The 14,214-nt window shown below is 36.5% G+C and overlaps 1 protein-coding gene across 2 annotated transcripts in view; it reads left to right on the top strand.

Moving 5' to 3' along the window:
• Window positions 1-14,214, top strand: part of RBL1 (RB transcriptional corepressor like 1) — a 56,127-nt gene that overhangs the window by 23,394 nt on the left and 18,519 nt on the right. For both annotated transcript variants that reach the window (XM_069495894.1, XM_069495893.1), the window contains exons 10-14: window positions 3,694-3,806; window positions 3,996-4,099; window positions 7,517-7,654; window positions 9,382-9,546; window positions 11,936-12,068. In XM_069495894.1, the coding sequence (XP_069351995.1) occupies window positions 3,694-3,806; window positions 3,996-4,099; window positions 7,517-7,654; window positions 9,382-9,546; window positions 11,936-12,068 (653 nt within the window). The remainder of the gene's footprint in view (window positions 1-3,693; window positions 3,807-3,995; window positions 4,100-7,516; window positions 7,655-9,381; window positions 9,547-11,935; window positions 12,069-14,214) is intronic.

Here is a 14,214-nt window from a genome sequence, read left to right on the forward strand (position 1 = left end):
CATGTGTGATGCAGGGCTCAGGCAGTGATGTGCGGCCTGTTCCCTAACAGGCCACGATACTTGGCCATGGCCCAGGGGTTGGAGACTGCAACCTCAGAAGATAAGCATGTTGCTGGTAAGGTAGTAAGACTTTTATGGAGATCTGCCTTCCATAGCATTTCAGTAAATAGGTCTGGACTAAACTGCTCGTTTAAGCATATATAAGTTGAAAAGATACAACAAGGCAACTATACAAACATTTTATAGCAACAAAAAAAGGAAGGAAGGAAGTATAGAATGCAAAAGATAAAAAAAACCTAGATACAAATAAATGGAAAGACATCTGTGTTCATGGACTGGAAGACTTAATATTGTTAAAATGTCTATGTCATATAAAAGTTATCAACAGAGTCAGTGCAATCCCTATCAAAATCCCAATGTCATTTTTTGTAGACATAAAAGAAAAACAACCTAAAATTTTTACGTAATCTCAAAGGACCCTGAATAGTCAAAATGATCTTGAGAAAGAACAAAGCTGGGTACTACACACTTCCTGATTTTGAAACCTATTACAAAGCTACAGTAATCAAAACAGTATGGCATTGACCTAAAGACAGACCTGTAGACCAATGGAACAGAGTAGAGAGCCTAGAAATAAACCATCACATATATGGTTATGTAATCTTTGACACGGGTGCCAAAACTGTACAATGGAGAAAGGATAATCTCTTCAACTGGATATCCATACAAAGAATGAAGATAGACTCTTTTATTTTTTGAGACAGAGTCTCACTCTGTCGTCCTGGGTAGAGCACAGTGGTGTCATCGTAGCTCATGGTAACCTCAAACTCCTGGGCTCAAGTGATCCTCTTGCCTCAGCCTCCTGAGTAGCTGGGACTATAGGCATGGCTAATTTTTCTATTTTTAGTGGAGACGGGATCTCACTCTTGCTCATACTGGTCTTGAACTCCTGAGCTCAAGAAATCCTCCCACCTTGGCCTCCCAGAGTGCTTGGATTACAGGCATGAGCCACCATGCCTGGCCTGAAGATAGATTCTTATCTTACATTATATTCAAAAATTAACTTGAAATGCATTAAAGATCCAAACATAAGACCTAAAGCTATAAAATTACTAGAAGAAAACATGAGGAAAAAGTTTTATTGCATTGGAATGAGCGATGATTTCTTGACTATGACACCAAAAGCACAGGTAACAAAAGGAAAAATAGACAAATGGGACTATATCAAGCTTAAAAACTTTTACAAGGCAAGGAAAACAACCCACAGAGTAAAGAGACAACCTACAGAATGGAAGAAATATTACAATTACAAACCATGTATCAGATAAGGGATTCATACCCAGTATATGTAAAGAACTCCTACAACTCACTAACAAAAAACAAATAATTCAGTTAAAAAGTATATAAAGGGTTGGGTAGACATTTCTCCAAAGGAGCTATACAGATGGCTAACAAGCATCTGAAAAAATGCTCCTCATCACTAACCAGGGAAATGCAAATCAAAACCACAGTGAAGCTTTTCTGCCTTTTTCCTGTGGTTCACTCCTGCCCTCACCACTTATAGACCTAGTTTCTGTGTCCCAGGTGGGCATGGCACCCCAGAACCTTCATCCTCCTTGCCACTAGTCTGAGGGAGCCCTCTTTTACCTCCTGTTCTTCCACCTTGAGCTGCGACACAGATGAGAAGAGCATGCAAGGCACCTGTGAAGATGCTTCTCTGTGTAAGAGTCGATGTCAGTTGTGTTAGATAGAGTTTTCATTACCTATGCATATGGACATGGTTGCTATTCTGGGTGGCTTGGCTGGACAACTGTGACCATAGCCTTTGAATACTTTAGTTCATCTGCCATTTGAAGAAGGAGCACAAATCCTGATTTCTGTTCGAAAGCCATCTATTGATGCCTTCTGATGAGATCAAGAAAGAACCAGCACTAAAACTTACAATGTGAGGGTCAGTGACTTGGAAGAAAATCTCAGAGGATGGTGGAGCTCTCTTAAGAAATGCTATATCACCAACACCCTTGATTGCACAACGGTCAGTATTCTGTGGAAACTCACAGACATCCTGAAAGTGAAGACTTAACTTATTCCACCCATCGTTTTCTTTTTTAAAAATTTTTTAAAAATTTATATTTTTTTAGAGACAGAATTTCACTCTGTAACCCAGGCTGGAGTACAGTGATGATTTCATAGCTCACTGCAGCCTCAAACTCCCTGGCTTAAGTGATCCTCCTGCCTCAGACTCCTGAGTAGCTAGTACTACAGGTGCCTGCCACCATGCCTGGCTAATTTTTAAAAATTTTTTTGTAGAGATGAAGTCTTGCTATGTCTTTTTCTTTTTACGTGTGTGCAAGAGACAAACATGATAATCTATTTAAGTCTAAAAGAACTTTTTCAATAACCACAAAATTAAAATTGTAGGTGATAAGAAAAAGTTAATTAAAAAAAAAAAAACACTGGGAAGCGGGGTGGTGCATCATGCCTGTAATCCCAGGACTTTGGAAGTCTGAGACAGGAGGGTAACTTGAGCCCAGGAGTTCGAGACCAGCCTAAGCAACACAGCAAGACCCTATCTCTACAAAAAAAAAAAAAGAAAAGAAAGAAAAATTAGCCAGTCATGATGGTGCACACCTGTAGTCTTATCAACTTGGGAGGCTGAGGCAGAAGGATCTCTTGAGCCCAGGAGTTCGAGGCTGCAGTGAGCTATGATCGTGCCACTATACTCTAGCCTGGGCAACAGAGTGAGACCCTGTCTCAAAAAAGAAAGAGAGAAAGAAAAAAAACCACAATGAGATGTCACCTCATATTTGGTAGGATGACCACTATTCCCCCTCCCAAAAATAACCCAGATTGCAAGTCTTGGTAAGGATGTAGAAAAATTGGAACTGTTGCACACTATTGGTAGGATCGTAAAGTGCTACAGCTACTATGGAAAACAGTATAGAGATTCTCAAAAAATTAAAAATACAATTACCGTATGTCTCAGCAGTGCCACTTCTGGGTATATTTTCAGAAGAATTGAAAAATTATTAGTCAGGCATGGTAGCACATGCCTGTAGTCCCAGCAACTCAGGAGACAGATGGGACGAGCCCAGGAATTTCGGGCTACAGTGGGCTATGATCATGCCACTACACTCCAGCCTGGACAACAGAGTAAGACCTTGTCTTTAAAAAAAAAAGAAGAAGAAGAAGAAGAAGAAAATCTTGTTGTATGCTAAAACATGAATAAACCTTGAGTAAATTATGCTAAGTGAAATAAGCCAACCACAAAAAGACAAATACTGCATAATTCCACTCATATGAGGTATATAAAATAGTCAAACTCATAGAAACAAAGTTTTTTTGCATGTGTAAAAAATGTAACTTTTTATTATACATAATTTTGTATATTATATATAAAATATTTTACATATATAAAGCTTTGTTTACATATACAGGTTTACAACTAAGAATAGAATTTTGGCTTGTCCCAGCTACTGGGGAGCCTGAGGGGGGAGGATCGTTTGAGCCAAGGAATTTGAGGCTTCAGTGAGCCATGATTGCACCACTGCACTCTAGCCTGGGTGACAGAGTGAGATCCTGTGTCTTAAAAAACAAAAACTTTGGCTACTAAAAAACAAACTAATTTTTGAAAGAAGGAATGTAGGCACTCTGATGTTTTCCTGGTAATTAGGTTCCTCTTGTATTTTGTAGATCTTGTGTACGTAATCCAATGGAAAACATTATGAAAATAGTGAAAGCAATAGGAGAGACTTTCTGCCAACACTATACTCAATCAACAGATGAACAGCCAGGATCTCACATAGGTAAGAAGCAAAAATAAAAATCGGCACAATATTGAAGGTCGATAGATTATCACCCAAAAAGCACAAATTCAAGTTTTTTCCTTGCCTATTGTTCTTAATGTATCAGATTTAAGTGTATATAATTTTTGTTCTTCAGTCCTTAACAACTAAAATTCATGAGCTTCTTTTTTCCCTGTATTTCCCCTGTAGACTTTGCTGTAAACAGACTAAAGCTGGCAGAAATTTTGTATTATAAAATATTAGAGACTGTAATGGTTCAGGAAACACGAAGACTTCATGGAATGGACATGTCAGTAAGTAAATTCACTCTCCCAGCCATTGGCAAGGTCTAAAAGTCTTAGCCTGGAAGCAGTGTTTTTAAATGCTCTATAGGGCATTGTAGAGGTCAGCAGTTTATGGCAAATGAGGCCAAGATGACATTTTTGTTGACTTTGGCACATGCAGGACTAGCTGTGTGTAGGCAGAAATGTGAAATATGTAAGATTCATCTTTGGTACACAATGTCGTTTCCCTGTAGGTCCTTTTTTTTTGGTCCTTCATTCCTAGGTAGTGATAATGAACCCCCCAACTATTAAGCTAACTGATAATTAAGATATTTTTCCATACCTCCAAGGATTTTGGCTTATAAAATGGTGGGAATTTTTGAAAATTGCTTCATTTTCCTTGACTATTTGACCAATTCCAACCACTCTCTACAATAAGCTATGTAAATAATTTTTCTGTAAGTCAAAATTATCATATGATCTTTCATTTCCTCTTCTCTCCTTTTTTCCTCTGTAGTCAGTCATTCTGGGAGTCTTCTGACCTATTTCAATAAGAAGAGGTTGACATCTAAGAATGCTACATAACTATTGTAATAGAATTTCTCTTTGTTTTCATCTGGAAATTTTCTTCATTGTCTCTTCTGTGTTGGTTACCCTCTATTTTGGGGGGGGAGGTTCTATATCTTTTGTAGTTTACCCTAACATCTTGATGGAGCATACACTCTCATGGCTTTTGGAGAAAGAAGTAAATTTTTTAACTTTTTATTTTTAAAATAATTATAAATTCACAAAGAGTTGCAAAAGTAGTACAGAGAAGTCCCAGGTACCCTTTACTCTGTTTCCCCTTGTGGTTACAATTTATAATATCAAAACTAGGAAATTGACATTGAAACAGTGTGTATCTGTCTATACAATTGTATCACATGTGTAGATTATATAACCACCACCAAACTCAAGATACAGAATTGTTCTGTAACCACAAAGATCTTCCTCATATTGCCCTGTATAGTCATACTTCCCTCAGCCACTGCTGTTTTCCATTTCTATACTTTATAAGACATTCTGTATGAATTCAATTTTTAAAATTACGTTGAAGTTATTTTATGTACCAGGATATGCTTTATCTTGGTAAATGTTCTGTGGACACTTGAAAAGAATGTATACAGTAAATTCTCAATGTTGTCAGTAGGTTCTTGGAAACTGTGACTTAAGGCAAAATGATGTGTAATGAAACAAATTTTATCATAGGCTAATTGATATAAATAAGAATTAAGTTCTTATGGCATATTTCTGGTCACAAAAATATCACCAAACTTCTAAATAAAGACCTGAACCCTTTTAATATTAAACATTGAAGTAAATGAACTATACATACATTTAAGAAAGATTAATAAAAACAAGTAAGATAATTATTTACCCAATTATTGCATTCTGGGTCACAGGTGACCAGACCCTATCCTGGCAGCTCAGGGCACAAGGCAGGAACCAACCTTGGACAGGGCACCATTCCATCACAGGGTGCACTCACACACCCACACTCATACTGGGGGAGTTTAGACTCGCCAATTAATGTGCACATCTTTAGGATCTGAGAAGAAACTGAATTACCCAGAGAAAACACACACAGACATGGGAAGAATGCGTAAACTCCATATAGACATTGGCCCCCACCAGGAATTGATTTTTATCATTAATGTTATAACAAAATAAGCTTGAACAAAACAACGCTGGTTGACAACCTGCTGTATTCTATTGTTGGATGAGTTTCTATAAATGTCAGTTGTATCTTGGTTGATGATTTGTTGAGTTTTATATCCTTGCTGATTTTCTGTCTAGTTCTGTCAGTTGTTGCGAGAAGGGTATTGAAGTGTCCAAATATAATTGTAGATTTGGACATTTTTTTCAGTCTGTCAGATTTTTTTCTTCACATTATGTTGAACCTCTGCTGTTTGGTCCATACACATTTAGGATTGCTTACTGTTTTCTTAGTGAATTGACACTTTTATCGTAAAATGTTCTCTGTCCCTGGTACTTCTGTCTGCTCTGAAATCTACCTGATGTTTATATATAGCCACTCCTACTTTGTTTTGATCAGTGTTTGCATGATGTATCTTTTTACATCCTTTTACTTTAAAGTGACGTGTATCATTATCTTTGAAGTGTATTTCTTTTTCTTTTTCTCTCTCTCTTTTTTTTTTTTTTTTTTTTTGAGACAGAGTCTTGCTGTCTTGCCCCAGCTAGAGTGCAATGGTGTCATTGTAGCTCACTGCAAACCTCAAACTCCTAGGCTCATGCAATCCTCCTTCCTCAGCTTCCCAAGTAACAGGGCTATAGCCACATGCCATCACGCCTGGCTAATTTTTTCTATTTTTAGTAGAGACAGGGTCTCACTCTTGCTCAAGCTGGTCTCAAACTCCTGAGCTCAAGCAATCTTCCTGCTTCAGCCTACCAGAGTGCTACGATTATAGGCGTAAGCCACCACACCCAGCCTGAAGTGCATTTCTTATAGGCAGGGTATAGTTGGGTCATGTGGGGTTTATTTTATTAATTTGCTCTGCTAATATTTGTCTTTCTTTTTCTCCTTTTAAGAAAATTTTTAATAGATTTAGGGATACAAGTTGAATTCCATTACTCAATGTATGTATTGTATAGTAGTGGAGTCTGGGCTTTTGGTGTACTCATCATCCAATTAGTGTACCTGGTACCCCATAGGTACTTTCTCATCCCGCACCCCTTCCAGTTTCCCTCCTTATGAATCACCAGTGTCCATTATACCAGTTCATATGTCCTTATTGTTGCCATAGTTTAGTTTCCACTTGTAAGTAAGACCATATGGCGTTTATTTTTCTGTTCCTCAGTTACTTTACTTAGGATAATGGCCTCCACTTCCATCCGAGTTGCTGCAAAAGACATTATTTCATTCTTTCTTATCGCTGAGTGGTACTCCATGGGGTATGTGTATGTGTGTGTATGTGTGTGTATATCATAATTTCTTTATCCATTCATCAGTTGATGGGCACTTAGGTTTATTCTGTGTCTTTGCAATTGTGACTTGTGCTGCAGTAAACATACAAGTGGAGGTATCTTTTTGATATAATGATTTTGTTTCCTCTAAGTAGATACCATGTAGTGGGATTACAAGATCAAATGGTAGATCTACTTTTAGTTCTTTCAGAAATCTCCATATTGATCTCTACAGAGGTTGTACTAATTTACATTCCCAAGAAGAATGTGTAAGTGTTCCATTTGCACCACAACCACTGAGCAAGATTAGCTATTTTAAGAAAACTCCTTACGAGTTTGAGAACTAAATTTTTACCTCTGATGATCTAGCATAATATAATTTGCACAAATTATTTAATCTTATTTTTGTAGTTTTCTTTATAGAATGACAAAGAGTGAAATTGCTCAGAAATTAATTAAACTGTGGTCTTTCTCTTCCCCAAGGTTCTTTTAGAGCAAGATATATTTCATCGTTCCTTAATGGCTTGTTGTTTGGAAATTGTGCTCTTTGCCTACAGCTCACCTCGTACATTTCCTTGGATTATTGAAGTCCTCAATTTGCAACCATTTTACTTTTATAAGGTGAGAAGAGGGCAAAGTTCAGTTATGGTGACTTATATAAACCTTGTATTTATTTTAGTGCTGAAGAGACACTGTTGTAATGTCTGGAAAATATTTCCAGATGTGTTCTGAAAATATATATTCCTTCTGCGTGAAATCCAGAACAAAACGGAGAGTACGTACATATCAGTAAATTAAGCTAATCTCACAGCTTCAGTTCTTTTTCTTTCACTGACTTGTAAATATGACCTAGAAATAAGTACTTAACTTCCAAGTTTCCATATTTGTGAATGAAAATCATAATCCCACTAAATGGATGCAGCATAATGAAGAACAAAGCACTACTTTCTACCAGGAGAAAGAAAAGGCCTAAAATTGATCGTGATGATGGTCTTAACTAAAGATGTAATAACAGATTCTGCTGCTTCCCCAAATTTGAACTAATTCAGTGTAGATGAATCTTATTTACCTTGCCTTTTTTTTTTTTTGCTAGAATTACTTTTATTAACCTTTTTCCGTAGAATATGTAGAATGTAAATATCGCAGCTATTGAGCTATGTCATCACAGTCAATAACATTTAATCATCACAATCAATAACATTTAATGTTACCCAGTATCCAAATTTAAGACTAATGCTACTGTTAGGCCTATTGGCATGATTTAGTTAATATTTGGTCATCTGGGATACTTTCAAACTACTGATACAGATTATTAGAAAGCTTCTCTGTTTGAATTGTTGACTGCATGTGATTAAAATATAGTGATTCCATATACTTATTTTAATGTTGATGTGTGTATTCAGCTTTTGCCATTAGGAAAAGTTTCGTTTTTGCCCACAACCTAATAGCAATTTGTTTTTATTTGTAGCACCCTTATTTTATTCAAGGAGCTAAATGCTGGCTGGGTGTTGTAGCTCACGATGTAATTCTAGCACTTTGGGAGGCCAAGACAAAAGGATCACCTGAGGCCAGGAGTTCGAGACCAGCCTGGGCAATAGCCAGACCCCATCTTTACAAAAAATAGAAAAATGAGCTGGCCGTGACGCATGTGCCTATAGTCTCAGCCACTTGGGAGGCTGAGGCAGGAGGATCACTTGAGCCCAGAAGTTTGAGGATGCAGTGAGCTACGATGATACCACTATACTCTAGCCCAGGCAACAGAGGGAGACCCTGTCTCAAAAAAAAAACAAAGAAGCTTAATGCCTTTGTTTTTTAATCACATAAATGATATATGCTCATTGAAGAAAACCAGAAGATACACATCAATATAAATATTAAAATCACATAATCTAATTGTTAATAGTCAGTATTTTTGTGCATATACTTACACTTTGTTCTGGGTATTTTCCCTTATTAAAATGGAATTATAGTATATGTAAGGAAAGTTACTGGAAGTAGTTTATTCATTCTGTTCTTTTGAGATATTGGGAGGAATAGTTGGAAAGGAGCAGTGCATTCAAAATAGAACTGGACTGGCAACCCAACAGCTGACTTCTACCACTGTTGGGCTATGGACCAATTTCCATCTATCAGTGCCTCAACTTTTCATGTATAAAATAAAACATGAAAAACAGAAATGTGGGTGAAAAATATTTTTAAAGACCTTAAAGCTCCTTTATAAATTAGAAGATATTAGTAAGCCACAGAATTATGATTCACAGATGGCCTCAGTTCTTTGTCAAAGAATAAGCCCAAAGTTGAATTGACTGCTTGAAACCACATTGTCTTCTCAATTTTCTCCTCTCCAGGTTATTGAGGTGGTAATTCGCTCAGAGGACGGTCTCTCAAGGGACATGGTGAAACACCTAAACAGCATCGAAGAACAGATTTTGGAGAGTTTAGCATGGAGTCATGATTCTGCACTATGGGAGGCCCTCCAGGCTTCTGCAAACAAAGTTCCTACTTGTGAAGAAGTGAGTTAGGGCAAGGCTGATAATCCCATCATTTAAACGATAGCTTTATTGAGATATAATTACATACTATACAGTTCACCCATTTAAAGTACACAATTCAGTGATTTTTAGTATATTCGTAGATATGTGCAGCCATCACCACAGTCAATTTTAGAACATATTCATCATTTCAATAAGAAACCCACATCCTTTAGCTATCACTTCTCTATGTACTATCTTCTCTCTAGTTCTAAGTAACCACTAATCTACTTTCTATCTCATAAATTTGTCAGTTTCTTTACATTTTATATAAATGAAATCATAAAAATATCGTTTGTGACTGGTTTCTGTCACTTAGCATGAGGTTTTTAAGGTTCATCTGTGTTGTAGCATGTATCAGCATTTCATTTCCTTTTATTGCCAAGTAATACTCCGTTGTATGGTTATGCCACACTTTATTTATTCATATATCAATTAATAGACATTTGGATTGTTTCCAACTTTTGGCTATTATGAATGATGCTGCTATGAACATTCAGGCACAAGTTTTTATGTGGATATATTTTCATTTTCCTTGGGTATATATCTAGGTGGAATTGCTGGGTGATGTGATAACTTTCTTTAAACTTTTGGGGAACTGTCAGACTATTTTCTAAAGTGGCTGCACCATTAATACTGTTTTCATCAGATTGTTTTCTAAAGTGGCTGTACCATTAATACACCGCCATCAGTGTATAAAGATTCCAATTTCTCCATCTCCTTGCTAATGCTTGTTTTTATCAGTCTTTTTGATTCTAGGGATCCTAGTGGGTATGAACTGATAGCTCATTGTGGTTTTGATTTGCATTTCCCTGATGGCTCGTGATGTTGAACATCTTTCCATATACATAATTGGCCTTTTGTATATCTTCTTTGGAGAAATTTTCTTTCAGATCTTTTGCCCATTTTTAATTGGGTTATTTTTATTACTGAGTTATAGGAGTTATTTATATATTCTAGGTACAATTCCTTTATCACATACATGATTTGCAAAACTTTTCTCCCATTCTTTAAATTATCTCTTCACTTTCTTGATCATGTCTTTTAGAACACAAAAATTTCTAATTTTGACGATGTCTAACTTACCTATTTTTAATTTTGCTTGTGCTTTTGGTGTCATATCTAAGAAACCATTAATCTCATCATTTTTTAATTTTCAGAGGTGTATGTAAAGAGTTGACTACTTCATTAGTGGTATTTAGAATAAAAAACACAAATATTTGTGCCAAAAGTTGTACACAAATCATAACATTAAACAGTTCAGTATCCTGTGAGAAATTGAGGTATTTACTCTACCTCTTCTGTTATTCTTTTGTAACTCCTGTGTTTTTTTGGGGTATTTCTTGAAGACATGGTCTTCCTTTGTTGCCTGGGCTAGAGTGCAGTGGCATCATCATAGCTCACTGTAACCTCAAAACTCCTGGGCTAAAGTAATACTCTTGCCTCAGCCTCCTACATAGCTGGGACTACAGGCATACACCACCATGCATGGCTAATTTTTAAATTTTTTTAGAGATGGGGGTCTCACTGTTTTGCTCAGGCTAGTCTCAAGCTCCTGGCCTCAAGTGATCCCTTCACCTTGGCCTCCCAAAGCACTAGCATTACAGGCATGAGCCACCACACTCTGCCAACTCCTGTGTTTTGCTCATCCTTTTCTTTTCTGTGTCTTCTTAAACTTCATTAATCTTTCATTTTTTTCCTATCCCAAAATACTGGAAGAACTGTCCTAGACCTGGGAGAATTGAAAAAAGGATGGTTTCTTAAAATTTCTCTTGCACGCTTCTTTGGTCTTCTGTAGCAGACTGTGATTGATTGGGCGACCTTCAATATTCATCAGTATATTTCAATTGTAGAACTTTGAACTCCTTCAAGTTCAAAAAAAAGTTTGAAGGAGAAGGATTTGAATTGAAGCCCTTGCTCTTATTATTTAGTAGTAGTGTGACCTTGGGCAAATTTCACATTCTGATCCTCAATTTTCCCATTCCAAATTGGAGAATGACAGTGCCTCCTCCCTCACAGGTTTACTTCTAGTGATCAGTGACTTATGTAGATAAACTATAAGATTAAGTGAAATGAGCTCTTTTCATATATCTGACAACATTAACAATTGAGGCCATGTGCAGTGGCTCATTCTTGTAATCCCAGCACTTTGGGAGGCTGAGGCAGGAGGATCACTTGAGCCCAGGAGTTTGAGGTTGCAGTGAGCTATGATGATGCCACTACAGTCTAGCCTGGGTTACAGAGATCCTATCTCAAAAAAAAAAAAATAGAAGTTAAGAAAATCTTTTTTCTTGGGTTTTCTTTTTTCTATTTCAAGTTTTAATCAGTGAGTTTATCTGTATGTAAAGCAAAGGGTTTTTGTTTTGTACAGGTTATATTCCCAAATAACTTTGAAATAGTAAATGGAGGAAATGTACAGGGACATCTTCCCATGATGCCAGTGTCTCCTATAATGCATCCAAGAGTCAAGGAAGTTCGGACCGATAGTGGGAGTCTTCGCAGGGGTAGGTTCAACATTGTAATAATAAAGAAAAAGTAACAAAGATCTTTTTTTTCAGAGAAAATTTTAAGTCTTATGAATACATTATTAAGAAATCTAATTTATTAATCAGGATTCGAAAAGGGGCTTGATGCTTGTGCCATCACCCTTTTGTGGTTCATTGTATACTTTTTTTATATTGCATTAGTGGAATTTTGAATATAATCTATCTTTTAAATTGCTATATCATTTATTGTGGAAATAATATTTTGGACTTTTGATAAATGTTTACAATCTTTCTTAAATACTAATGGAAAATTATTTAAATAAGCTAAAGCCAGGTGGCATGCACCTGTAGTCCCAGCTACTCAGGAGGCTGAGGTGGGAGAATTGTGAGTTAGAGCCAAGCCTGAGCAAAATAGTGAGACCCTGTCTCCAAAAATAATAGAAAAAAGCTAAATAGCTACTTTTACAAATTTGGCAAAAAGTTCCATTCTACCTTTGTCTGTGTACATCTCTGTAGAAAAATAGTTAAGGCAAAATAGGATACTCATATTCTCTTTGGGACGCTTAAGTTCATCTAATAAAAGACATATCTATACTCTCTTAAAATAGTTCATTTTGAACCTTACCAATGGGAAGATTTTAGTGCATTCTTTCTTAGTTTCTCTTGTGATCTAGCAAACTGATGTGTGCATCTTCTGGATTATATAGTTCTTGGATTTTTTTTTTGAATCAGTTAAGAAAATCTCCTGACTACACATTGTTCCTGAACAATCCTTAGATGAACAAGTATTCAGGTTACATAGTAAGGTACATCCATTTTTGGACTGTATGTGTATGTTTGTGCAGTTTTTACATTCAGTGCAGGATCATAAAAATGTGCAAGCTAGGAACGCAAAGCAATCTTTTTTTTTTTTTTTAAGAGGCAAGGTCTCACTGTCACCCAGACTGGAATGCAGTGGCATGATCATAGCTCACTGTAGCCTTGAACTCCTGGGCTCAAGCAATCCTTGCGCCTCAGCCTCCCAGATAGCTGGGACTACAGGTATGCACCACCACGCTCAGCTAATTTTTTTTTACTTTTTTGTAGAGACAGGATCTCACTGTGTTGCCCAGGCTGGTCTCAAGCTTCTGGTCCCAAGCTATCCTCCTGCCTTGGCCTCCCAAAGTGCTGGGATTACAGGCATGAAGCATTGCCCTGGCCTCAAAGCAATCTCAATAAATGGGAATTATTACAATTATTTTGTGACCTTTACAAATCTTGTCAAAATATTAAAAGCACTTCTTACTGCTGGTTATTAATGTTTAAAGAAATGAAAAAATAGTAAAAATATTTATTTGGTACACTATATTTAAAACATTAGAAATCTTGAGAATTGTTTTCTTTCTTTTTTAAACACCAAGAACAGTTTAAGCAGTGCTTGCTGCTTTCTTCTCAAATAACTTATAACTAAGTGAGCATCTTTTCTATGCCGTGGAAAATTGTCATGATCCTTTCTAAATTTGGATCAGCATATCATTTGTATATTCATTAAATTTCTATTGAGTATCCACCATACCTTTTCCAGTACTGTGCTAAGGAAAGATCATTTTAAGGGATTTGCAGCTAATTTTATGGTTGTAATTCAAGTCTTCCCTTGGAATGTCAGCTTTGAAAGTCCTTAGATTCAAGAGCTGGCTTGGATTTCTTAGATATAAGGCATCCAAGTAGACTCTTGTAAAGGAATAATGGGAGCTATGGTAGAAATGTCCACTTGTTTACTGAGGACAGGGGAAGTCAGAACTGCTTTCATAAGCAACAGAATTATGGAAAGATTTATTTTTAAACTATGACTGTTTCCCAATCATCTCACTAATACAGAGTTTCCAAATAATTGCCAGAGGTAATTTTCATATTTTTGAGCATGATTTGAAAATAGATTACATGACTATCAAATTAACTAGTAAATATGATAATAAATAATGAAATATTTTTACTTTAAAAACATATTATTGGCTGGGCAGAGTGGATCATGCCTGTAATACTAGCACTCTGGAAGGCTGAGGCAGAAAGATTGCTTGAGGTCATTTTGACACCAGCCTGAGCAAGAGTGAGACCCCATCTCTACAAAAAATAGAAAAATTATCTGGGTGTGGTTAGCACACCTCTAGTCCCAGCTACTCAGAAG

This window comes from Eulemur rufifrons, chromosome 20 (assembly GCF_041146395.1).
Source record: "Eulemur rufifrons isolate Redbay chromosome 20, OSU_ERuf_1, whole genome shotgun sequence".
NCBI lineage: Eukaryota > Metazoa > Chordata > Mammalia > Primates > Lemuridae > Eulemur > Eulemur rufifrons.